Raw genomic sequence first — 26,365 nt, forward strand, 5'->3', positions numbered from 1 at the left:
CAACTAGCGCCCGGGTGCGGGATGTTTGCGCTGCTCGCAAAATTGATCAGACATTTTGCGGCAGCGCTAAACACTACCGCCACGATCTCCTGCGGCCGCAGATCGTGATTTCAGTCGAGCGTGCAATGCCCCAGTAGCGCCCCACACCGGATATTGAGTGGCGCCCCCTGCCTTACCGCCTGCCGCTAGTAACAACAGGTTGAGGGGAGCGTTTTGCAGTCGGGAAGGGACTGGGGGAGCGTTATTTAAAGGCAACCGCTTCCTGCCTTTTTTTGTCGGCAACATTTTTGCACCACCCATTCTGAAAGAGAAAGAGAGGCTTCTGGAGAGATTCAATGCTGTGTGAAGCAGTTTTGGGTACTGAGCAGCACTTTGCAGGTTCATTTTGATTTGACCATCCTTGCATCGATTTAGAAGAGACTATGGGGGCTGCACTCTGAGCTCTTTCCCTGGGCCTCTCCATTGTTCTTTCCAGCAGATTTGATGGACAGGTCTCTCCAGGCCGAGACTCAAGACTGCAATGAGCAGGGTGTGGATGGAGAGCAAGATCGACCCTCCCCTTTAAGAACTGTACGGCGCCAGTGTATCTGTGTGCCATTGCTGACTGACATCACATGAGCTTCGCCAGCGCTCTGAGGTAGCGCCTCGCTCCTTGGTGTTAGCACCTTAAGAGAGGTGTGTGGCGCCTGATTTAGCGCTCCAGTCACCTCTAGGGGTGATCGAAGCCAAGTTTACAGTTGGAGGCGATAATTAGCGCCAGGCGCTAAACTTTGCGCCCGGCCGATAATCGCGCCCCAAACGGGGCGATACCGAATTTCTCCCCCTAGATCTTCAAAAATTAAGGCGGTCCGAACTCATCTACAAGCATGGGCTGAGCTTCCACGTGTACACCTGTATCACCAAACTCCACTCCTCCGCTGCCTCCACCAACTCCATGGCTATTACTGCACTATCTAACTCTCCATCCAGCGTCAAGTACTGAATGTGCTGAAACTTGCTGTAGCTCAGCATCAGAAGAACTGAAGCCAAACTCTTCCTTGCCAAATTATCAAATAGAATATTTAGATTTTGTCCAAATGAATCATATTAGAGCTTACATCTATTATCAAACAAGCTAATTTCAATATGTATTTAACTACCATACATGCTTATTTACCACCAATTTTCTAGCTGCTGAGATGGTCTGATTAAAATGAATTATCTGTCACTAACACAGCCTGTTCTGTGCTTGAATATTGAGCCTCCTGTTACGGTAGACGGGTAGCCTATCCAGTTTCATCATACATGAACTGCACGGAAGCTCTAATGCATCGAGTGTGAGTGAAGTCAGATTTTAACCAGTGTGCACTGTATAATTGTTAATACCTACTCACAGAAGGTCACAGTCTCCTCATTAGCTTTTGTAATTATGCTACACCAGGTAGGCCAGAGTCCTAAACAGACTAATAATTCTCTACTATTAGGAGACAATGGCTTACTGAATGGAGTGTCAACCAGTGTCAGGATTTGACACTTTTGAGCAATTGAGGTATAAGCATCCCCATCATTAACCATGGTGGAGCTCCACACATGAGTGTAGAAGACAAGGCTGAAGAGATGACAAGCACCTTTAGCCAAATGTGCCAAGTGGATGATACTAATCAGACTCCTCCCAAGGTCAGCACAATCACAGATACCAGAGTCCAGCCAATTCGGTTCACTCCACATTACATTAAGAAGCAGCTGAGTGCACGGGACACAGCAAAAGATATGGGCCCTGACAACATCCTGGTAATAGTGCTGAACACCTGTGCACCAGAACTGGCCACTCTCTTAGCCAGGCTGCTCCAGTAGAGACTTGACACTGGCATCTACCCGACAATGTAGAAGACTGCTCGGGTATATACTAGCCACAAAAATAGGATAAATCTAACCCAGCCAATTACCAACCGATCAGCCTCCTCTCAATCATCAGTAAATTGATGGAAGGAGTAGTGCCATCAACTCACTGATGCTCAGTTTGGGTTCCATCACTCGGCTCCAGACCTCATCGCAGTCTTGATCCAGACATGGACTAAAGTGTTGAATGCTAGTGAAGAGATAAAAGTAGCTGGCCTTCGATCAAGAATGGCACCAAGGGGCCTGAGAAAAACTCAAGTCAAACAGGGTCAAAGGGACACTAATTATCTTTCTTTCTCATTGATAAACTGGGGTGAAAGACTAAGGGGGAAAAATTCAGTTGTTTGCGCCTCCCGTTAGCGCCTTAAGAGGGAGGCAATGGGGTGCAAAGCAACTAGTGCCCGGGCGCGGCGATGATTGCGCCGCTCACGAAATTAACTAGACATTTTGTGGCGGCGCTAAACACTACCGCCATGATCTCCTGCGCTGGCTGATCATCACGTCAGTCGAGTGCACAACGCCCCAGTAGCGCCCCCTGCCTTACCACCTGCCGCTAGCAACGACAGGTTGAGGGGAGCGTTTTGCAGTCAGAAAGGGACTGGGGGAGCGCTATTTAAAGGCGACCGCTTCCTGCCTCTTTTTGTTGGTGACATTTTTGCACCACGCATTCTGAGAGAGAGAGAGAGAGACTTCTGGAGAGATTCAACGCTGTGTGAAGGAGTTTTGGGTACTGAGCAGCACTATGCAGGTTCATTTTGATTTGCCCTTCCTTGCTTCGCCAGCGCTCTGAGGTAGCGCCTCGCTCCTTGGCCTTTGCGCTATAAGACAGGTGTGAAGCGCCTGATTTAGCGCTCCAATCACCTCCAGGGGTGATAAAAGCCAAGTTTGCCATCGGAGGCGATAATTAGCGCCAGGCGCTAAACTTTGCGCACGGCCGATAATGGTGCCCCAAAAGGGGCGATACTGAATTTTTCTCCCTAAGGTTTATACACAACCCAAATTTAAAATTATGGGAGAAAAAACAAGGTAAATCAAAAAGTACTGATAAAGCAATGCCAAACTTGGATTTTAAAAAGCCTGCTTATGTAGTAGCCTTGTCTGTTGAAACCTCTTCCCCCTCCCTTTACACACAGACATGTTTTCCCTCCATTAAATGATAGTAATTATGTAGGACGCCGGAGAGAAAATGCTTACAAACAAACCCGTGGTCTGGTCGCTATTGATTGAACTGACAACCTTGTTTTTCATTTCTTGCTGGCAGGGTGAACCAGGCCAAGTGGGAGCTGGTGGTCTCAAAGGAGAAAAAGGGGAACCAGTAAGTACTTATATATTAAATGTAATTTCTAATTTGTTAGGGGCAGCAATGTGGGATAGCATGTTGAGGCAGGTTTCCATAATTCTGTCCCTGAGCTGGCACTCCAGTGCTGCATTGTCAGTTGAAATGTTGAACTTGAGAGCACATTTGCATGCGGCTCAAATGGATGCAAAAGATCCCATGGCATTGTTCAAAGAGAAGCAGAGCGGCCAACATTTCTTGTTCAACCAATACCACCAAAAACATTCATCTCATGACAGCTTTATAGGATTTAGCTGACACAGAATGGCTGCTGTGTTTGCCTACATAATAACAGTTACTGTACTTGGTGGTGATTCATTGTTTCATTGGTGATACCCACCCTGCTGTATGCCTCAGAGACATGGACCATGTACAGCAGGCACGTCAAAGCACTGGAGAGGTACCACCAACGCTGCCTCCGCAAGATCCTGCAAATCCATTGGCAGTATAGGTGCATCAACATCAGTGTTCTCGCTCAGGCCAACATCCCCAGCATCAAAGTTTTGACCACGCTCGATCAGCTCCGATGGACGGGTCACATTGTCCGCATGCTCAATATGAGACTCCCAAAACAAGCGCTCCACTCGGAGCTCCAGCACGGCAAGAGAGTCCCAGGTGGGCAGAGGAAACGCTTCAAGGACACCCTCAAAGCCTCCTTGAAAAAGTGCAACATCCCCACTGACAGCTGGGAATCCCTGGCCCAAGACCGCACAAAGTGGAGGAGAAGCATCCGAGAAGGCGCCGAACACCTCGAGTCTCTTCGCCGGGAGCAAGCGGAAACCAAGCGCAAGGAGCGCACGTCAACCCAAGCACCCCACCCACCCACCCCTTCAACCATTGACTGTAGGTCTCGCATTGGACTCATCAGTCACCTGAGAACTCATTTTTAATGTGGAAGCAAGTCATCCTTGGTTCTGAGGGACTGCCTAAGAAGAAGAAGAAGATTCATTGCTTCACGAATTTTGAGATATTTCAGCATGATAAGCTACGGTACAGAACTATCAAATGATCGACATATACAGTACAAAAAGAGGCCATTCAGCACATTGTGTCTGTGTTGGCTCCTTGCTAAAGCAATCCAAAAATTAATCACACTACGCTGCCATCTCTATATATCCCGCTGTCTTTCTCTGCTTCAAATATTTATTCAATTTTTTATTAAAAGGTGCCTCTCTGCTGAGCATTCTACACTCCAACAACCCTTTGTGTAAAAAAAATTATCTTTACCTCTCCCATTCTAGTGCTATTACCAAACTAGTCTGTGGCTTATATTGGAACTGAAGTAGCCACAACGTTGGTAACAAGTTTATGAACTGGTGAGAGTTGATTAGGTAACAGCTCCCTTGGTCCTCAGTCATTCTGGATATAGTGATATGTCCAATTATCTAATGTTGGTCTACTGATTGGATGCCATAAAAACTATAAAAGTGGTTCAAATTGAATGGTCTGTCGATTAAATAAAAATAGGGTAAGAACAATATTTAAGTTCAGCCACTGGATATTATAGATCGCATCCCATTTGCAAAGCTTCTAGGGGCAATATCATTGTACCAGTTGTCCTCTCCATCTTCCATTAAAGGGGTGTTGCCTTCATGAAAAAACCTTCAGCAATTAACAACAAATATTTGCCAAATAAATGTCACATGACCCAAATTGCATCAAAAATATTGCTGCATTTCTGAATCAGTTGGATGTCCCTTCATCACTGCAAGGGTCATAGATAACACTTCTGGTTCTTTGTCTCTACCCACAAAAATATTCCCCTTTTTAAACAGTCCATCTTTAATCATTTTATTGTTGCTCCACATTTTTTACACCTCCCTGATTAACAAAGTTACTTCCCCAAGTTGCTCTCTGAAACATGTTAATTAAACATGGGAGAGAATTTCCACGGGTTCTTTGGCAGAAGATTAGCAGAACCCCTAGAGAAATGGTATAAACAGCTGTTTTAGCCATTTATGCCATATCTCCATGGATTCTGCTGATTGCCCACCAAAATTACAGTGGGAGAAACCCTTTGGAAATTACAGGCGCACATGTTTGGCGAGTGCCTTCCCTTTAAAGGAGGCCTCCAAAGATTGAGAATCACCTCAGCAATCAAACAACAATCGTTTGAAGAGGTGAAATGCCCTGATCATTTATGATATAATTGAGAAAGATGGAAGAGAATTGGATCATTTTGAGTGGGGCATTTTTAAGTTCATGTTAATGATTGTGATAAGAGGAAGCTTTACTCATAATATTCTTTACATTACAGGGCAGAATAAGTTACGCTTCAAGGGGGCAAGGTGAAAAGGTAAGACAAATTGTTTGCTAGGCTGGGGAATATTCACTATCAAATTGTTGCTGGCAGTCCATCTGTGTATCACTGCACCTGTGTATCAGAAAGAAGTAGCAGAGAGAAAGTACGAGGAAGATTTGGATATCAATCTCCATATCAATACAAAAGAAGGCCCTTTTTTAACTGATAAACAAGAAATGTCAGTTTAAAAACAATCCCAATTTTCTCCCTTCCTTTCCTAAAGGTGCTGACGAATGATAGGGTATAATTCCAGAGATGTTGGCTCTGGAATTCCCTCTTTGAACCTCTCTGCCCCACTACCTCTCCTTCTTTAAGATGCTCCTTAAAACCTACCTCTCTGACCGAGCTTTTGGTCACCTGTCCTAATATCACCTTATGTGTCAAATTTTGTTTGATAATGCTACTGTGAAGCGCCTTGGGACATTTTACTACGTTAAAGGCACTACATAAATACAAGTAGTAGTAGTTGTTGTTGTTGTCTACAACCCTAGCCGGCACAGACCGAACTGAACCAAACCGACAGACTGCACAAAGGGCAGCGGGCTCAGTGTTTGGGGCACTCCTCACGGGACACATTGTCCTAAACTCAGCTCAGTACCATTTCTAAACCACTTCCTGGGCTCAGTCTTAATAAAGGAGAGTTTTCATCGAATGATAGAAATTACAGCACAGCAAGAGGCCATCAGCCCCCGATGTTGGTGCTGGCTCTCTATCCTGTAACCCCATTCATGCAAGATCCTTCTACGTTCCTCCTTTTCAAATATTTATCCCATTCCCTTTCCAATTATTTTCTGATTTCTGCCTCAATAGCCACTTATGGCGAACAATGCCCTCAGTTCAAAAAACATCAATGTAATGATGCTGTCAACCACAGTGCTGAGGCATAAATTTGAAAAATAATTTGATGTGTTTTGGATTTGATGCCAAAAGCTATGCAATCAATGGCCCAGAACCATGCTGAGCACCAGGGGTGAACAGGCATCCCTTGCATCCAGTGTTGCTTTGGCACAAATAACAGGAAATCCGTCAGATGATGTGTTTCCCTTATTTGGATATTATTACACTACGTCCATTCATATCTGAGCAGACGAACTGGACATCCTCTGTCAATTTCTAACAGATGCAAAACTGTCTTTTTTAAGAAAATGAGAAAAGCCAAGCATTTGCAATTGATAGTGATGTTCACAGATTCACAGAATCACAGAGCACAGAAGAAGGCCATTCAGCCCATCATGGCTGTGCCGGCTCTTTGAAAGAGCTATCCAATTAGTCCCACTCCCCTGCAAAATTTTCCTTTTCAAGTGTATATATCCAATTCCATTTTGAAAGTTACTATTGAATTTGCTTTCACCGCCCTTTCAGGCAGTGAATTCCAAATCATAATTTGTGGCGTAAAACAATTTCTCCTCAACTCCAAAAGCAAAATACTGCAGATGCTGGAAATCTGGAATAAAAACAGAAAATGCTGCAAATACTCAACAGGTCAGGCACCATCTGTAGATAGAGAAACAGAGTTAACGTTTCAGGTCGATGACCCTTCGTCAGGAGATCGCCTGTCAATCCCACCAATTTGTGAGACTATCTTCCAAGAGTGCAACTCTCTAAAGTCAGCACCTTGATTAGTCAATCATCTAACACTGGAAAAACAAACCAGGAAAAGAACCCGGACTGCTGCTTCAGAAATGCAAAATATTGATAATGGGGCCAAGTATTCCCATTATAGATACTAGGATAGTTTACATTAAGCTGAGAAGTAGAAATAAAATGTTGGGAAGCTGAAGGGGTGATGTGGGTGGAGGGAGGTGGAGGGATGCTAGTAGAAGATGACAGTAGGCTGTTGCAAATAATCTTTTGATCATTGGTTGAAGATTTGAAGAGTCATTCCCTAATTTTCAGAATTGTACAATTTCATAAGGAGCCATTTATACATTTACAGTAATTGACACCTGGATCTCTAATAGCAATGCTGACTGAGTCATTCTGGCTGGCGTCACTTATAAGCTGTTTTTAACATTGGAATGATTCTGGGCTGATATCTGATGCTCAGTCCAGTCTCAATACACTTGACATCTCTATGTTACTTCATAAAATTTATAAATAAATCCTTAATAATCCTAATTCAATCTAGTCACATTAGTGCTGTTCTATAGGATCTGAACAGCTAAAAATTAAGGTCGAGATTTTACTAACCTTGGCAGGTCTGGGGCGGGCGATGTCGGTGGCGGGTCCTGACCCCGCTGCTGGCACCAGCCCACTGTGTAGAATGAATTTCCCTTGATAGGGCTTGTTAAGCCCACCCAGGGCATTTCCCACCCAATTAGAGGAAGCGGGTCTGGTGACATCATTTGATGACACGTCATCAGCTGGTTTCCTTAAAGGGACCATGTCCAAATTTCTTTTGACATTTGCGCTGTCAGTGTTCTGCAGCATTCAGGTGCTGCAAACACTGACAAGCACTGCACAAAGGCACAGGGCTGCACCCAGGCTCTCCCACGACTCCCTCCATATGCTTATAGAGGGAGTCACAGCACGCAGGGAGGTCCTCTTCCCTTCCCATGGGCGGAAGAGACATCCCCAGGAGATCAATACAGCCTGGTTGCACATTACAGAGGAGGGAACAAGCAGGGATGTGGTCAGGAGGACCTGGGTGCAGTGCCGCAAATGTTTCAATGATCACGAAACGTTAGTACAAAGCCACGCTCAACTTCATCCTGCTGTGTCACTCATCACATCCCCATCACTCTGCCTTCCCTACCCTACTCCTGCACATCCTTACTCACACCAACTTTCCTTGCACCTCCACCCATCCCTTTTTTATCTATATTATCACTTCCCCATCACACTAGCCATCCCTCACACTCACCCTCATCCTAGTGCAATCATAAAAACTAACAACACACAAGGGTAAGCACTTGGATGTTTTATGCAATGTTTCGGTAAAGTTTCTGTTATTGTGGTGTCAAACATTGAAACCTTTATTTTTTGCGTTCTTGGACAGATTTGTGTGCACCTTTGGAAGTGGCTTAGTGAGTTGCAGTGAATGGTGAGACATAACGGTACCCCCCGTAATGGTGATGAGTGTGAAAGGAATAGCTTGGGCATTGTAGGGATGCTTTATGGTGTTGGTGTGGGGTGGTGCCAACCTGGCGGAATCTGTTGTGGAAATGCAGTGAGGAAGAGCTTGTGGCTGAGGGAAGATAGCTCTGTAAGATGGGAGCTTTTACTTGACATTTGAAGCTGTCAATTCAACAGCTGATTCAATGGCCACTGACCTCCCACCTCAGCTTGACAGACGTGTTCCACGACCAGCATGGACCCCATGGGCGAGCTGTCAAATGCAAAAGGTGAGCTGAAAGTCATTCTTAAGTGGCTCTAAACAAGCCACTAATTACTATAATTGGGTCGCCCGCTGTGAACCCGCCGCTGCGTGTCGGGTCTGCTTAGGGCTGACAGACCCGACATTGGGAAAGGCACGTGGCGGCCGGTTCACAGCAGGGTCCTGACCCACTGGGGGAAAAAAACATTTTTCCACCCGACCTGCCACGAATCACGCCCGCTGACAGCCCGCAAAATTCCAGCCTAAGTGTCGGTTTGGCTTAGTTGGTAGCACTCCTGCCTCGAAAGGTTGTGGGTTCCATCTCTATTCTAAGGCTTGAGCAAGGCTAACGCTCCAGTGCAGTACTGAGCATTGTCTTACAGGAAGCGGGGTGGGAGGAAGTGTAGTTCAGGTAGCTGTGGGAGTCAGTGGGCTTATAGTGAATGTTTGTCAATAGCCTATCCCCAGAGATGGAGACAGCAAAGTCGAGGAATGCATCTATTGTTGTGGATCTGAAAGATGACATGGCACTATTTGAAGAGCAGTGAGGTGACCAACATTCATCCTTCAACCAAAACCAGAATAGTGGGTTGTTCATTTGATTTGCTGTTTGTGTGACCTTTCTGTGTACAAATTGGCCTCTTATGTTTTCCTACATATAAGCAGTGACTATAGTTCAAAAGTATTTCATTGGTTGTGGGTGTTTTTATCTTGCAGAAGTGATAAGGTGCTATATAAATGCATGTGTCCTTAATGATAATTTATACTTATTTTTATTTTTTGTTCTCCCTCACTTGCCACTAGCCTCGCTCCACAGCTTACGCCATTTATCAATTGAGTGTTATATTGGAGATCTTCATTCCAGTGTCTGCATATGTTGTTCTGAAGCCAGGCCTTAAAGGTGGGCACAGCTAGTACAGGTTGACTGTCCATCTCATTTCCCCTCCCAGCTATTGCTAAGGTATCTTGCTTCTGCTTGATACCTCTCCATGGGACACCAGCAGCCACCCTGGACCAGCTTGAACTGAATCAAAATGGCCATTGTAAAAACAATCAGTAATGGTATATTGCCAGTAGTCTATTTCAGTTAAATTTGCTTTCTTTATAAAGAAACTGCAATCATTATGTATGAAGCCAAGGCATACATTGTAGTGTCCGCGTATCAATAACACACAGACTGCAGGAGAACAATAATAACAGGTGTTTACTGAACAGAGGGTATGCTGGAACTGAAAGTACAGAAGCCTGCTACGGCTTTATATATAGGTGTGGTCACTGCCGGTACTACAGTATAAAAGCAGTTATCTCTTAAAGGTACATACACAACAATTCCTCCCCTTTCAGATAAACAGTACATAACATTCATTTAACAATTAAATAATAACTAATTACAATTACAATTTTCTCTGTACTATATACATCAACTGAAGTAATCATTTATAAATTCAGTCTTTGAGGAGGCTTCCTGATCCTGACTGGATAGCGCCTTTCTCGAGTATCCTGTTCTTGTGGCGGAGTCGATTCTGGCTCATTGTCATTGGTTGGTTCGTCAGCTTCCAATACCACTGATTCTGAGGTAGACGCAATCTGTACTTCGGGTTCATCACCAGGTGCGCATGCTCGTGGTATGGGTTTGACTTGTTCCTGTGACTCTAGAATCTGGTCAGCATGGCATCTCACGATGCTCTCTCCAACGTCCACTGTGTACATTAGTGGTCCCTGCTGTGTGCATATCGTTCCTGGCTGCCATTTTTCTGTTCGGTAGTCGCGGGCCAAGACTGGTTGCCCTATCTTGAAGCTCCTGGTTGGCTTCTCATTGATGTGCTGGAATTGCTTATCCTCAACATCTCGTCTTATGTTTGGTTTGAGCAAATCCAGGCGACATCTTAGCCTTCGGTTGAAGAACATTATGGCTGGAGCTTGGTTGGTGACTGCGTGTGTCGCATTCCGGTAAGCAAACAAGAAATTATCCACCTTGTGTTGTAGTGGTATGTCGTCGTTATACATCGCCTTTATTGCTTTTTTAAAGGTCTGAACAAACCTCTCAGCCAATCCATTTGTGGCTGGATGATATGGGGCAGATGTGTAATGTTTTACCCCATTATTCCTCAAAAACCTCCGGAAATCCTCGGACACAAACTGTGGTCCATTGTCGGAGCAAATCTGTTCTGGCAAGCCATTCCTGGCGAAGATGGTCCGTAGGACTGCAATAGTTTTCTCCGTGGTGGTGGAGGACATTTTGATGACCTCTGGCCATTTTGAATGTGCATCCACGGCGATTAAAAACATTGAGTCCATAAATGGACCAGCAAAATCAATGTGTACCCGTTGCCATGGAGATGAGGGCCACTCCCATGGGTGTAGCGGGGCCTGTGGTGGAGCGTTTTGAACCTTCTGGCATCCTGTGCATCTCTTGGTCATATCCTCGATTTCTTTATCGATTCCCGGCCACCACACAAACGCCCTGGCTAGGCTCTTCATTTTTACCCCTCCCAGATGACCCTCATGAAGCTCATTGAGCACTCTATCTCTCAACTTGGGTGGAATTACCACTCGGGATCCACACATCAAGGTCCCCCGGCACACTGACAGCTGTTCTCTCCTTGGCGAGAATGCTGGCAACAGTGAGTTGCCATGTGCTGGCCATCCCTTCACCGTCAAATCATAGACCCGAGAAAGTGTCGGGTCATTTCGGGTTTCCTTCTCTATACTTGAGTTTGTAACAGGTAGACATTCGACTATGGTCGCATGGAATATCTCAACAGGGTCCACTGCAGGTGCTTCCTCCACCGTAGGCAACGGTAGGCGCGACAGCCCATCAGCGTTTCCATGCCGTTTCGTAGCTTTGTACTCTATGTCGTATTGATGTGCCCCTAGAAAAAGGGACCATCTTTGCAGCCGTTGCGCCGTCATCACCGGAACGCCCTTCTTTGGGTTAAAAATGGAGACCAGAGGCTGATGATCAGTCAGTAGGGTGAATTTCTGCCCGTGCAGATAGTGATTGAACTTCTTCACCCCCCACACCAGGCTGAGGGCCTCCCTGTCAATCTGGGCATAGTTGCGCTCGGCTGAGGTTAACGAGCGCGACGCAAAGGCTATTGGCCTCTCTGAACCGTCAAGGAATTTGTGTGACAGCACCGCTCCAATGCCGTAGGGAGACGCATCACATGCCAACCGAATCGGTAGTGTTGGGTTGCAGTGGGCCAATACTTCTTTTGAAGTGATTAGGCATTTACATTTCTGAAAGGCACGCTTACACTTATCACTCCATTTCCATGTTACTCCAGTTTGCAGCAGGGCATTCAGTGGGTGCAGAATTGTAGATAAATTCGGCAAGAACTTATGGTAGTAGTTCACCAACCCGAGGAACGACCTCAGTTGCGACAAATTTTCCGCTGCTGGAGCCTTGACTACTGTCTCAATCTTGTCTGGGGACTTATGTAACCTCTCCTCATCAAGCATGTGGGCACAATACGAGATTTGTCTCCTGAAAAACTCGCATTTGGGGCGGTTGGCTCGTAGCCCATATTCTTGTAATCTAGTGAGCACCGGCTCCAGGTTGGCAAGGTGTTCACTGTCATTTTCGCCCGTAACCAGGATGTCGTCCAAATAACACTGGGTCCCAGGGATCCCTTGCAGGACTTGTTCCATCGCCCTCTGCCAAATAGCCGGGGCTGATGCTACCCTGAATACCAGTCGGTTGTACTGGTAAAGACCTTTGTGAGTGTTTATCGTGAGGTATTTCCTAGATGCTTCTTCCACCTCCATTTGTAGATACGCTTGGGCCAGATCAATCTTCGTAAAGCGTTTCCCTCCAGATAGTGAGGCGAAAATATCTTCTATCCGTGGAAATGGATATTGTACTGTGTGCAGGACTGGGTTCACAGTCACCTTGAAGTCCCCACAGATGCGAACCTTCTTTGGCTCCCCAGGCGTGCTGCTCAATGATTTCTTCATTACAGGAACGATGGGTGTGGCCCACTCGCTCCAGTCCACCTTGGACAGCACACCCGAACGCTCCAGACTCTCCAGCTCTGCTTCAACGGCTGGGCGGATCGCGTACGGTACCGGTCTGGCCTTAAAAGTTTTTAGGTTTGCGTTATCTTCGATTTTTATCGTTGCCGTTACTCCTTTTAGAGTCCCAAGTCCTTGTTGGAACACCTCTTTCGCATCAGTTAGAATTTTTGACAGTCGTCCAGGTGTGACATCGTCATCCTTTTTGTCAGCCACAGTTAGCGCCTGAGTGGAATGCCAATCCAATTGTAATTTTCGGATCCATTCACGTCCCAATAATGGTGGTCCTCCATCTTGTAGTATATATAGATACAGTTTCTGTGTTTCCTTGCCGTTGTATTTAACGGGCACCCTTATTTTTCCTCTGGGGTAGACTTTTTGCCCCGTGTATGTCTTCAATATAATGGACGTGTCCTTCAAGGGTATGTGTGAGAATAGCCGCTCATAGTCTCGTCGATTCATGACAGTTAGGGCTGATCCTGTGTCCAATTCCATCTTTACTTGGGACCCTGCTATCATGAGGGTGACCCAAATGGTTCGGTGATCCTCCTTTGCGATCACGTTGTGTAACTTTAGACAACTTAGTCTCCTGCTCCTGGAGTCATTATCACTCTCCTGATCTTCTGAACTACTGTCTGTCATTTTTTTTACTTTCTTGTACTTTTCCTTTGTAGTTCTTTTAGTGTTGGTTTTCTTTCCCGACCTGCAGACTCTTGCTTTGTGTCCCACTTTCCCACATTGCCTGCATACTTTGTCCTTAAACCAGCAGTCCTTCTGATCATGGGTTGGTCTGCCGCAGCGATAGCACTTTTCTGCTCCATATGCCATTTCGTTAGCGCTATATTCTTGTGGTTTCTGTTGTATTTCCGCAGCTCCCCGTGCTGCTGCTTCGTAGGATACTGCCACGCTGAAAGCCTGTTCTAGCGTCAGGTCCTTTTCCGAAAGTAGTCGTTTCTGGGTTCCTTCACTCTGGAGCCCGCAGACAAACTTATCCCTTAAGGTATCTGCCAGTCCTGCTCCGAACTGGCAGTGCTTCGATAACTTGCGTAGTTCCGTAAGATAGTCAGCATTGCTCTCATCTTTGTGCTGGTTTCTTTTATGGAACTTGAATCTTTCTGCTATCAGCAGCGGTGTAGGGTTTAGGTGTTCCTGTAAGATATTGACAATCTCTTCAAAACTTTTCTCCATTGGTTTAGCTGGGGTAATTAAATTCCGCAATAGGCCGTATGTTCTCGCGCCCATCAAATTTAATAATACCGATGCCTTCTTTCCATCGGCCACCTCATTTGCCTTGCAGTACACTTCAATTCTTTCCACATACGTGGTCCAGTCTTCTATTTTGTTGTCGAAAGCAGTGATACTGCCACTCTTCGGCATCTTGGGTGGTTTAAAATGGCGCCTCCCGCGCTTTTCCTTCTTCCCCAATGGATTAAAATGGCGCCTCCCGCGCTTTTCCTTCTTCCCCAATGGAATAAAATGGCGCCTCCCACGCTTTTCCTTCTTCCCCTTGATGCCAACGCTGCTCCTAGCGTTCTAAAGGGTAATGGCGGCGCCCCGCGGCTTCGGCGCCTCTCTCTTTTCCTTCCCCTCGTTTCATTTTCTCTATGCTGCCCAGTTCTTGAGCACCAACCGCGCCCTGTGCACTCCACCCTCTCTCTCTTTTCCTCCCGACGACGCTGCACGGCCCCTTTGCAGAGCCGCTCGATCGAGCTCGAGCCCGCCGCAGTCCGGAAGGGTCAGCGCACTACCTGCTACCAGCACGATTTGCTGGAACACCTTGACTGGGGAGCCAAGCCCAGCTCTCCACAGACTCCCCTGCGATTCTCTGAACTCCGATGGATCACTGGGTGGTTGCCCGCGGTCGACACCCGTTGCTCTGACTTCGACCTCCAAGAAGCTTCTTTTCAGGGATGGATCCCCGTGAGGTGATGCAGTACTGCAGGTGAGTTCGAACCTGCTCGTCGCCAGTGTAGTGTCCGCGTATCAATAACACATGGACTGCAGGAGAACAATAATAACAGGTGTTTACTGAACAGAGGGTATGCTGGAACTGAAAGTACAGAAGCCTGCTACGGCTTTATATACAGGTGTGGTCACTGCCGGTACTACAGGATAAAAGCAGTTCTCTCTTAAAGGTACATACACAACATACATGTTATATAAAAACCCTTGCAAAACATTTGAATACTCTGTAAATGATGAATAAAGTACACATCAGAAACCAGTTTATTTACAGAAAGTAATTCAGTCGTGTTACAGGCAACAAGGCTTACTCATTTTTGACTGCTATGTAAAGGACAATGGTGCTTGTGTATAACAGGCGGCTGGCCTGATATTGTACCTTTTACACTCCGCTGAATGTTAAATTTAACCCCACTGAGTCTAAGAGTAAAAGGATGGTTTCACTGTGTGCTGTCTAACAGCCCTACAGTGATCCAAAATGGAGCATGGACAGGTCTCATTGAACATTGAAGTTGTTGATAGTCACAAGTGGGCTCAGCTTTCTTACGGGTTCCATTCTTCGACCAACTTTTCCAGCTGTTTAACTGTGCCACTAGATTGGATGTGATGTACAAACTGAAGCATAGGCCGGGATTTTAACTTCGAGGTGGATTGGGAGTGGGGCTTGGGGGTTGCAATGTTTTCGGGAAATCCAGGAGAACGGGTTTCCCTCAGGCCCTGCCGAATATAACAGTAGGACCTGATTACCATTTAGAATCTCTGTTTCCCGCCCGCAGATGGAGAGGCTGGCTGGCTGTTGGGCAGGTAGGCCTGTGGCACCAGGCCACAGAGAGGAGGGAGGGATCGGGTTGGTTTGGGGGAGGGGTGGAGTCGGAGGCAGGCAGGCGGGGGGGGGGGTCGGAAAGCTGGTGGGGGTGGTCGGAAAGTCGGAGGGTGGATTGTCGACTGGAGGGGGGAGGTCAGAAGGCCAGAGTGGCATCGAGGGCTGGAGAGGGAGGTTGGAAGGCTAGAGAGGGTTTGAGGGCCAGGGGCTGATGGTCAGAAGGGCAGAGGGGGGATTGGAGACTGGAGTGAGTGGTCAGGGGCTGGAGGGGGCATCAGGGGCTGGGTATTGAAGGCCGGAGGGGGGATCGGAGATCGGAGGCTTCGTGGAAGGGACGGAGGCCGCGGGGGGTGGGGGTGGGGGGGAAGGTTGGGTGAGATCAGAAGGGTTGGGCGGTTGTCCAATCGAGGGGGGTTGGCGAGGCAGGAATGTTTGACCCAGCAAGTAAGTGGAAAGGCACTTGCCACCTGGGAACAGTTTTCATCTCGCTTTAACTGGCAGCTCCCCGAGGCCTGGAGATTGAAAATGGTGGATCATCATGACGCCTGCAGCCTCATTATAATATTTAAAGTGCCAACCTGCCTCCTGCGAGCGGGTTGGCATTCCGGCACCACCCTCCAGCCCCCACCACCCCCCTCCCGCCCCCCTCATCCCCATCCCGCCTCTGTTAAAACCGGAAGTGCATGGGTTGTGTTACGTCCGTGTAATAATAAGAAAAGGACTGCAGAGAACGGTACAACAGGTGTTTACTCAACGTGGTTCAAACTGCAACTGAAACAACAGATTACTACTCAGCATTATATACAGGTGTGGTCACTGCCGGTACTACAGTATACATGAGCTGTAGAAAGTAGTTCCCCCCTTAAAGGTACATACATTACAATTCCTCCCCTTTTCGATTAACAGTACCATAACACTCATTTAACAATTAAATATCAAACTAATTACAATTAACACTTTTAACATGCAACATTAGCTGAAAATAGTCTATTTATAAATTCCGTCTTTGGGGAGGCTTCCTGATCCTTTCTGGATAGCGCCTTTCCCGAGTGTCTTGCTCTTGGTGCGGAGGCGATTCTGGCCCCCTGTCGTCGGTTGGTTCATCAGCTTCCGATGCTACTGTTTCTGGGGTAGATGCTACCTGTACGTTGGGTTCATCACCAGGTACGTATGGGCAAGGCATGGGGTTGACTCGTTCCTGTGACTCTAGGATCTGGTCAGCATGGCGTCTCACGATGCTCTCCCCAACGTCCACTGTGTACATTAGTGGCCCCTGCCGTGTGCATATTGTTCCTGGTTGCCATTTCTCTGTTCGGTAGTCGCGGGCCAAGACTGGTTGCCCTACATTGAAGCTCCTTGTCGGCTTCTCATTGATGTGCTGGAATTGCTTACTCTCAACATCTCTTCGTACATTTGGTCTGAGCAAATCCAGACGAGATCTCAACCTTCGGTTAAAGAACATCATGGCCGGGGCCTGGTTGGTGACTGCATGTGTCGCATTTCTGTAGGCGAACAGGAAATTGTCCACCTTATGCTGCAGTGGAATGTCGTCATCGCACATGGCCCTTACTGCTTTTTTAAAGGTTTGTACGAACCTCTCAGCCAATCCATTTGTGGCTGGATGATACGGGGTGGATGTGTAATGCCTTACCCCATTCTTTTCATAAATCTTCGAAACTCTTCGGACACAAACTGTGGTCCGTTATCAGAGCAAATCTGCTCTGGCAAGCCATTCCTGGCAAAAATGGTCCGTAGGACTGCAATAGTTTTCTCCGTGGTGGTGGAGGACATTTTGATCACCTCAGGCCATTTCGAGTGCGCATCCACGGCTATTATAAACATTGAGTCCATGAATGGAACAGCAAAATCAATATGCACCCGTTGCCATGGAGATGAGGGCCACTCCCATGGGTGTAGAGGGGCATGTGGTGGTGCATTTTGGACCTTCTGGCATCCTGAGCAGCTCCTTGTCAGGTCCTCGATTTGCTGATCGATCCCCGGCCACCACACATAAGCCCTAGCAAGGCTTTTCATTTTCACCCCTCCCAGATGACCTTCGTGAAGCTCATTGAGCACTCTCTCCCTTAACTTGGGTGGAATTACCACTCGGGATCCACACATCAAGGTCCCCTGGCATACTGACAGCTGTTCTCTTCTGGATGAGAATGCTGGCAACAGTGAGTCGCCATGTGCTGGCCATCCCTTCACCGTCAAATCATATACCCGAGACAGTGTCGGGTCATTTCGGGTCTCCTTCTCTATACCAGCGTTAGTTACTGGCAAGCATTCAATTATAGTCGAATGAAATATTTCGACAGGATCCACTGCTGGTACTTCCTCCGCAGTAGGAAGTGGCAGGCGTGATAGCCCACCAGCGTTTCCATGCTGTTTCGTGCCCTTATACTCGATTTCATATTTGTGCGCCCCTAGAAAAAGGGACCATCTTTGTGGCCGTTGCGCAGTCATCACCAGAACGCCCTTCTTTGGATTAAAGATGGAGACAAGTGGTTGGTGGTCAGTCAGCAAGGTGAACTACTGCCCGTGCAGATAGTGATTGAACTTTTTCACTCCCCACACTAGGCTGAGGGCCTCCCTGTCAATCTGGGCGTAGTTACGCTCGGCTGAGGTTAGTGACCGAGACGCAAAGGCTACTGGCCTCTCCGAGCCGTCCGGGAATTTGTGCGACAGCACCGCTCCAATGCCACAGGGTGATGCATCACATGCCAACCGAATTGGTAGTGCTGGGTTGAAATGAGCCAACACCTCTTTTGATGTGATCAATGCTTTGCTCTTCTGGAAAGCTCGTTTACATTCGTCACTCCACTTCCATGGTACCCCCGTTTGCAGTAGGGTGTTCAGTGGGTGTAGTACGGTAGACAAATTCGGCAAGAACTTATGGTAGTAGTTCAACAGCCCGAGGAACGACCTCAGTTGTGACACATTTTCCGGTGCTGGAGCCTTGACTACTGCCTCAATCTTTTCAGGGGACTTATGTAACCCCTCTTTATCAATAACGTGGCCACAATACGAGATCTGCTTCTGGAAAAACTCGCATTTGTGGCTATTAGTTCGGAGCCCATATTCCTTCAATCTAGTGAGCACCTGCTCCAGGTTGGCGAGATGATCACTGTCATTTTCGCCCATGACCAGGATGTCGTCCAAATAACACTGGGTCCGTGGAATCCCTTGCAGGACTTGTTCCATTGCCCTTTGCCAAATAGCCGGAGCTGATGCTACCCCGAACACCAGCCGGTTGTATTGGTAGAGACCTTTATGAGTATTGATCGTGAGGTACTGTTTCGAGGCTTCTTCTACCTCCATTTGCAGGTACGCCTGGGCCAGATCAATCTTAGTGAAGCATTTCCCTCCAGATAGCGAGGCGAAAATATCTTCAATCCGCGGAAGCGGATATTGTACAGTGTGAAGGACTGGGTTCACTGTCACCTTAAAGTCCCCACAGATGCAAACCTTTTTTGGTTCCCCAGGCGTATTACTCAACGACCTCTTCATTACAGGAACGATGGGTGTAGCCCACTCGCTCCAGTCCACTTTGGACAGTACTCCTGAATGTTCCAAACCTTCCAGCTCTGCTTCGACGGCTGGGCGGATCGCATAAGGTACCGGTCTGGCCTTAAAAAACTTTGAGCTTGCATTTTCCTCTATTTTGATCATCGCCGTTATGCCTTTTAGTGTTCCGAGTCCCTGCTGGAACACTTCTTGTGCATCAGTTAGCATTTTTGACAATCATCCAGGTGTGACGTCGTCATCCTTTTTGGCATCTACAGTCAGTGCTTGTATGGAATGCCAATCTAGCTGTATCTTCCGGATCCATTCACGTCCTAGTGGTGGTGGTCCTCCATCTGGCAATACATATAGGACCATTTTTGGTGTTTCCTTGCCGTTATATATAACGTTCACCCTTATTTTCCTTTGGGGTAGACTTTTTGCCCCATGTACGTCTTCAAGACAAGCTTTGTATCTCTCAAGGGTATATGTGAGAATAGCCGCTTGTAGTCCCTTCGGTTTATGACTGTTAGGGCTGATCCTGTGTCCAATTCCATTTTCACTTGGACTCCTGCTATTTTGAGCGTGACCCAGATAGTTTGGTGATCCTCCGTTTTGATCACATTATGTAGTTTCAGACAACCCAGCTCCTTGCTTCCGGAGTCTGTATCACTCTTCTGTTCGTCTGAACTACTCTCCGTCACCTTATGTACCTTCTTGTACTTCTCCTGTGGAGATTTCTTGCTGCTGGTTTTCTTTCCCGACCTGCAGCCTCTTGCTATGTGTCCTACTTTTCCACACTGTCTGCACACTTTGTCCTTGAACCAGCAATCATTATGGTCGTGTGTTGTTCTGCCGCAGCGATCGCACTTCACTGTTCCGTATGACATTTCATTTGTGCCATATTCTTGCGGTCTCCGTTGTATCTCTGCAGCGCCCTGTGCTGCTGCTTCGTGTGATACTGCAATGCTGAAAGCCTTGTCCAGCGTAAGATCCTTTTCTGATAGAAGCCGTTTCTGGGTTCATTCACTTTGAAGCCCACACACAAACTTGTCCCTGAAAGTATCTGCTAGTCCCGTTCCAAACTGGCAGTGTTTCGATAGCTTGCGCAGTTCCGTTAAATACTCAGCATTACTTTCATTTTTATGCTGGTTCCTTTTGTGAAACTTAAATCTTTCTGCTATCAGCAGCGGTGTGGGGTTTAAGTGGTCCTGTAGGATTGACACTATGTTTTCAAAATCCTTTTCTACTGGCTTCTCTGGGGTTACTAGGTTTCGTAGTAAGCCATACGTTTTTGCACCCATTGAATTCAACAATACCAGCGCTTTCTTGTCATCTGGCACTTCATTCGCCTTGCAGTATACTTCTATGCGTTCGACATATGTCGTCCAATCTTTGACTTCATTGTCGAACGCTGTGATACTGCCACTGTTTGGCATTTTTGGGTGTGGTTAGACTGGCTTAAAATGGCGTCTCCCGCGCTTTCCTTTCTTCCCCGCTGCGGCTTAAAATGGCGTCTCCTGCGCTGCTGCCAACGCCACTCTCTGCGGTCCTTGTGGCAATGGCAGCGCCTCGCATTTTCCTGCACGCCTCTCTCCCCCGTTGACGCTGCTCGGCCCTTGACCACCGGCTGCGCTCTGCTCTCTCTCGCCTCTCTCCCCCGTTGACGCCGCTCAGTCCTGAACACCGGCTGCGCCCTGTGCGCTCTGCCCTCTCTCTCTCCCCCGTCGACGCTGCTCGGCCTTTTTCTGTGCCGCTCGGTCGGGCTCTAGCCCGTCGCTGTCCGGGAAGGGTCTGCGCAGTACCTGTTGCCATCCCATTTTGCTGGACCACCGTGACTGGAAAGCCAAGCCTGGCTCTCGACAGCCTCCCCTGCGATGCTCAAATCTCCGCTGGATGACTGGGTGGTTGCCCGTGGTCGACGCCTGTGCTTCTGGACTCGACCTTCTTCCACTGTTCTCCAGGAGCGAATCCCTGGGAGGTGATGCAGAGTTGCAGGTAGGTTCGAACTTGCTCGTCGCCACTGTTACGTCCATGTAATAATAAGAAAAGGACTGCAGAGAACGGTACAACAGGTGTTTACTCAACGTGGTTCAAACTGCAACTGAAACAACAGATTACTACTCAGTGTTATATACAGGTGTGGTCACTGCCGGTACTTTACAGTATACATGAGCTGTAGAAAGTAGTTCCCCCCTTAAAGGTACATACATTACAGGTTGCAGCCGGGTTGGGGTTGGGATTCAGTTTTTTAACTCTTTAACCTCCCACCCAACCCCAACACAGCTGTTTTTTGAGGTTAAAATTCCCCCCATGTTTATAACTGAAGATGAATCACAGCCATTACCTAGTTGTAACTGATTGAAACAAATGGTCTTAAGTATAGGTGTTGGTTACTGAGCATGGTAAATACATCAAATAGTGAGAGGATGCAAGTTACGCTGTATTGACTTAAAAAATCTTATTAGAAGGCATTATCAAAGCATTAACATTTGAAGAATGCTACTCTTTTCAGGTTAATGAACTATAATATAATATCTAAGTCAATGTTTAACAGGGGACGAAAGATCACAACACTAATCTTAATCTATAGGATTTCCTCTATATATCTATACAAAGAAAGTGGGGCAGGTCATCAGATGAATAGATAGTTGTTTCTTATTCGTTTATGGGATGTGGATGTCGCTGGCAAGGCCAGCATTTATTGCCCATCCCTAATTGCCCTTGAGAAGCTAGTGGTGTGCCGCCTTCTTGAACTGCTGCAGTCCGTATGGTGAAGGTACTCCCACAGTGCTATTAGGTAGGGAGTTCCAGGATTTTGACCCAGTGACGATGAATGATCGGTGATATATTTCCACGTCAGGATGGTGTGTGACTCAGAGGGGAACTTGGAGGTGGTGGTGTTCCCATGCACCTGCTGCCCGTGTCCTTCTAGGTGGAAGAGGTCGCAGGTTTGGGAGGTGCTGCCGAAGAAGCCTTGGTGAGTTTCTGCAGTGCATCTTGTAGATGCTGCACACTGCAGCCACAGTACGCCGGTGTCGGAGGGAGTGAATGTTTAAGGTGGTGGATGGGGTGCCAATCAAGTGGGCTACTTTGTCATGGATGGTGTTGAGCATCTTGAGTGTTGTTGGAGCTGCATTCATCCAGACAAGTGGGGAGTATTCCATCACACTCCTTACTTGTGCCTTGTAGATGGTGGAAAGGCTTTGGGGAGTCAGCAGGTGAGACACTCGCTGCAGAATACCTAGCCTCTGACTTGCTCTTGTCGCCACAGTATTTATATGGCTAGTCCAGTTAAGTTTCTGGTCAATGGTGACCCCCAGGATTTTGATGTTGGGGGATTCGGCGATGGTAACGCCATTGAATGTCAAGGGGCGGTGGTTAGACTCTCGTTTGTTGGAGATAGTCATTGCCTGGCACTTCTGTGGTGCGAATGTTACCTGCCACTTATCAGCCCAAGCCTGAATGTCATCCAGGCCTTGTTGCATTCGGGCATGGACTGCTTCATTATCTGAGGAATTGTGAATGGCACTGAACATTGTACAGTCATCAGCGAACATCCCCATTTCTGACCTTATGTTGGAGGGAAGGTCATTGATTAAGCAGCTGAAGATGGTTGGGCCTGGGACACTGCCTTGAGGAACTCCTGCAGCGATGTCCTGGGGCTGTGATGATTGACCTCCAACCACCACAACCATCTTCCTTTGTGCTAGGTATGACTCCAGCCAATGGAGCATTTTCCCCCTGATTCCCATTGACTTCAGTTTTACTAGGGCTCCTTGATGCCACACTCGGTCAAATGCTGCCTTGATGTCAAGGGCAGTCACTCTCACCTTCCTCTGAAATTCAGCTCCTTAGTGATTGTCAGTAGCTTGGGCAGGGAATTTGAATTAATCAGTTCTGACGTAACTTGGAATAGTCATGTATCTTTTCATTCTTGTCACACAATTATGACATCGCTCTGCTAGTAAAGCCAGCCAATTACCTGTGTATGGTGTACAGGAGCTGTCAGTGCCATAATAAGGCCGATGGAAAATGGTCCAATCTCTGTAAATAGTTTAAAATACTCGAGCAAAATTTTTGCCTTAAATCCTACTACTAGGATGATAAAACTCAAGCTTTGCAAAAAATTGACAACCAATCACTTGTGACGTGGCTTATTTGACATCCTGGAACACCATCAGCAACCAACAAAATATCTGACGCAGCATATTAAATAACATGGCAGACAGACAATGTTAAACTGAGCTGTGGGATAGTGCGGTGATCAGCAAAAAAAGACATAGTGCTAATTGCAGATAAATCTATGAAACTGTGCCTAGCTATAATAAAACAGCAAATAAGATATTGAGGCAGATTGGCTTTCCACCTTTGCCCCAGTATTAGTCAGGAAGTGTGCATTTTGAAGCTACTGGTCTGGAGTGCAACAGAACGTGGCTGAATTTCTGAGTTCAGCTTATTTACATGGTCTGGACAGAAGAATGACTGTGGGAATGAGGGAATCCCAGATGGAGGAGGAAACTTTTAGCAAATACCCACCAACCCAAAGGCCTTCCGTCTACTGTCAAAAACAGCAGTCAGATAGCATCCAGCTCTAAAGCCCCTCCTTGTTGATCATTAACAACATTCTAACTTACCTTTCTGAAGGTGCTAGCTGGTTACTGGCAGTCCCTTTTCAGATCCTCCAATCGGAAGGATCTGACTGCAACGTCTAAAACTCACATTCTCTTGGGCAGTTGTCTTCTTGGACACCTGCCAAATTGAAACCCAGGAAAATTATGGGGGAAGTGTTTTATGTCACTCGTCTGTAATTAACATTCAAGTTTCAGGTGAGAACTTCAGCCCACATTAATGATACACCAGGAATGCGAGTCATAGAATCATAGAATGGTTACAGCACAGAAGGAAGCCATTCAGCCCATCGAGCCCATGCCTGCTGTCTGCATGAGCACTTCAGCTAGTCCCACTCCCCTGCCCTTTCCCCGTAGTTCTGCAATTTTTTTTTCTTCAGGTACTTATCCAATTCCTTTTTGAAAACCATGATTGAACCTGCCTTCACCACCCTTTCAGGCAGTGCATTCCAGATCCTAACCACTCACTGCGTAAAAAAGTTTTTCCTCATGTCGCCTTTGGTTCTTTTGCCAATCACATTAAATCTGTGTCCTCTGGTTCTCGACCCTTCTGCCAATGGGAACAGCTTCTCTCTATCTACTCTGTCGAGACCCCTCATGATTTTGAACACCTCTATCAAATCTCCTCTCAATCTTCTCTGCCCTCAGGAGAACAACCCCAGCTTCTCCAGTCTATCCACATAACTGAAGTTCCTCATCTCTGGAACCATTCTTGTAAATCTTTTCTGCACCTTCTCTAAGGCCTTCACATCCTTTCTAAAGTGCAGTGCCCAGAATTGGACACAATACTCCAGTTGAGGCCGAACCAATGTTTTATAAAGGTTCATCATAACCTTCTTGCTTTTGTACTCTATGCCTCTATTTATGACGAAGCCCAGGATCCCGTATGCTTTTTTAACCGCTTTCTCAACTTACCCTGCCACCTTCAATGATTTGTGCACATATACCCCCAGGTCTCTCTGTTCCTGCACCCTCTTTAGAATTGTACCCTTTAGTTTATATTGCCTTTCCTCGTAATTCCAACCAAAATGTATCACTTCACACTTTTCTGCATTAATTTCCTCTACCACTTATCTGCCCATTCCACTAGCCTGTCTATGTCCTCTTGAGGTCTTTCACTATCCTTCTCACTGTTTAATATACTTCCAAGTTTTGTGTCATCTGCAAATTTTGAAATTGTGCCCTGTACACCCAAGTCCAAGTCATTAATACATATCAAGAAAAGCAGTGGTTCGAGTACCAACCCCTGGGGAACACCACTGTATACCTTCCTCCAGTCCGAAAAACAATTGTTCACCATTGCTCTCTGTTTCCTGTCACTTAGCCAATTTCATATCCATGCTACCACTGTCCCTTTTATTCCATGGGCTTCAACTTTGCTGGCAAGACTATTATGTGGCACTTTATCAAACGCCTTTTGGAAGTCCTTGTACACCACATCAACCGCATTGCCCTCTTCAACCCTCTCTGTTACCTCATCAAAAAACTCAATCATGTTAGTTAAACACGATTTGCCTTTCAAACACAAACAGGGCAGATCTGGCGTAATGGGTCTCCATTGCAACTTCCTCTGCCCAATATTTCAAAATATTTAGGCAGAGAAGAAATGTCTCCATCAGATTGTGTTAACGGTGGACAGAATACAAATCTTAATTACACGCATAAATAGGGCTTCCGCCAAAGTTATGCCGGCAGAGTGGCTGATGTCCTGAGGAAATTCCTGGCCAATGATCTTTTTCTATTCCCAAATATTTCCAGGTTCGTAATGCTAAAACACCCACAGCCATTCCAGGAGGATGGGTAGAAATCATCTCATGTTTGAAATGAAGCTGAGTCTGCCTTAGTCATAGACGATAACAGCTGTGCTCCAGGAACAAATCACTGTTTAAAATTTTTCTGCCCTGATTTAAAAAAAACATTTTTAAAATGCTGCTGTAATATTCAGACCCAATTACATTTTTACAGACACTACGTGGAGCTTTGAGGATTTATTTTTGACAATCAACAGACCTAACCAAAACTGGGTGTTTGCATGCTACATTTTTTAAAAGGACTACATATTTTGACCACGGGGAGACACAATAATATGCAATTGCTGTCCAAATACACATAAACAAGCCTAAATAGACAGAAAGGCATCTAAACTATAGAGCCTTTTGACCTTCATTCCTCATGTTGAGGATTCTTTCAGCTAATGGTCTTCTGTTTTCTTTAATTTGAAAAAAAATCAGTTGTTCTTCGGTGACAGCAAGTAAACACATTGGCCCATAAATTCGGGTCGGGGGCTTCCCGTGGGTGCAAGCCTCCAACCTACACTTACCTACTGCGCTGGCCGTTGAGCTGTGGGCCCGCGTGGAATTCCGATCCTGGGCAGGGAATGCTCCATTCATAAGATTGATAGGAAGAGCTGTCAAAACTTATAAATACTATAGCCCCAAAACAGCACTAAATCTTCAAATAAATTTGAAAAAAAACATCACATTGTTTAAATAAACTATAAATTACATGAAATAACTATTTTAAACAATAATTTAAATTTTTGAAAAAATAATTTTATTTTCTAACGGGGCTAACAATAAACTTACCTTGCTTTAAAGTA

General features: G+C 46.5%; 1 protein-coding gene across 1 annotated transcript in view; it reads left to right on the forward strand.

Moving 5' to 3' along the window:
- Positions 1–26,365, forward strand: part of col22a1 (collagen, type XXII, alpha 1) — a 407,180-nt gene that overhangs the window by 147,475 nt on the left and 233,340 nt on the right. The window contains exons 11-12 of the mRNA XM_085992460.1: positions 3,140–3,193; positions 5,472–5,510. Coding sequence (XP_085848586.1) covers positions 3,140–3,193; positions 5,472–5,510 — 93 coding nt within the window. The remainder of the gene's footprint in view (positions 1–3,139; positions 3,194–5,471; positions 5,511–26,365) is intronic.

The sequence above is a fragment of the Somniosus microcephalus genome, chromosome 7 (genome assembly GCF_052327205.1).
Source record: "Somniosus microcephalus isolate GS21.2 chromosome 7, FLI_Smic_1.0, whole genome shotgun sequence".
Taxonomy (NCBI): domain Eukaryota; kingdom Metazoa; phylum Chordata; class Chondrichthyes; order Squaliformes; family Somniosidae; genus Somniosus; species Somniosus microcephalus.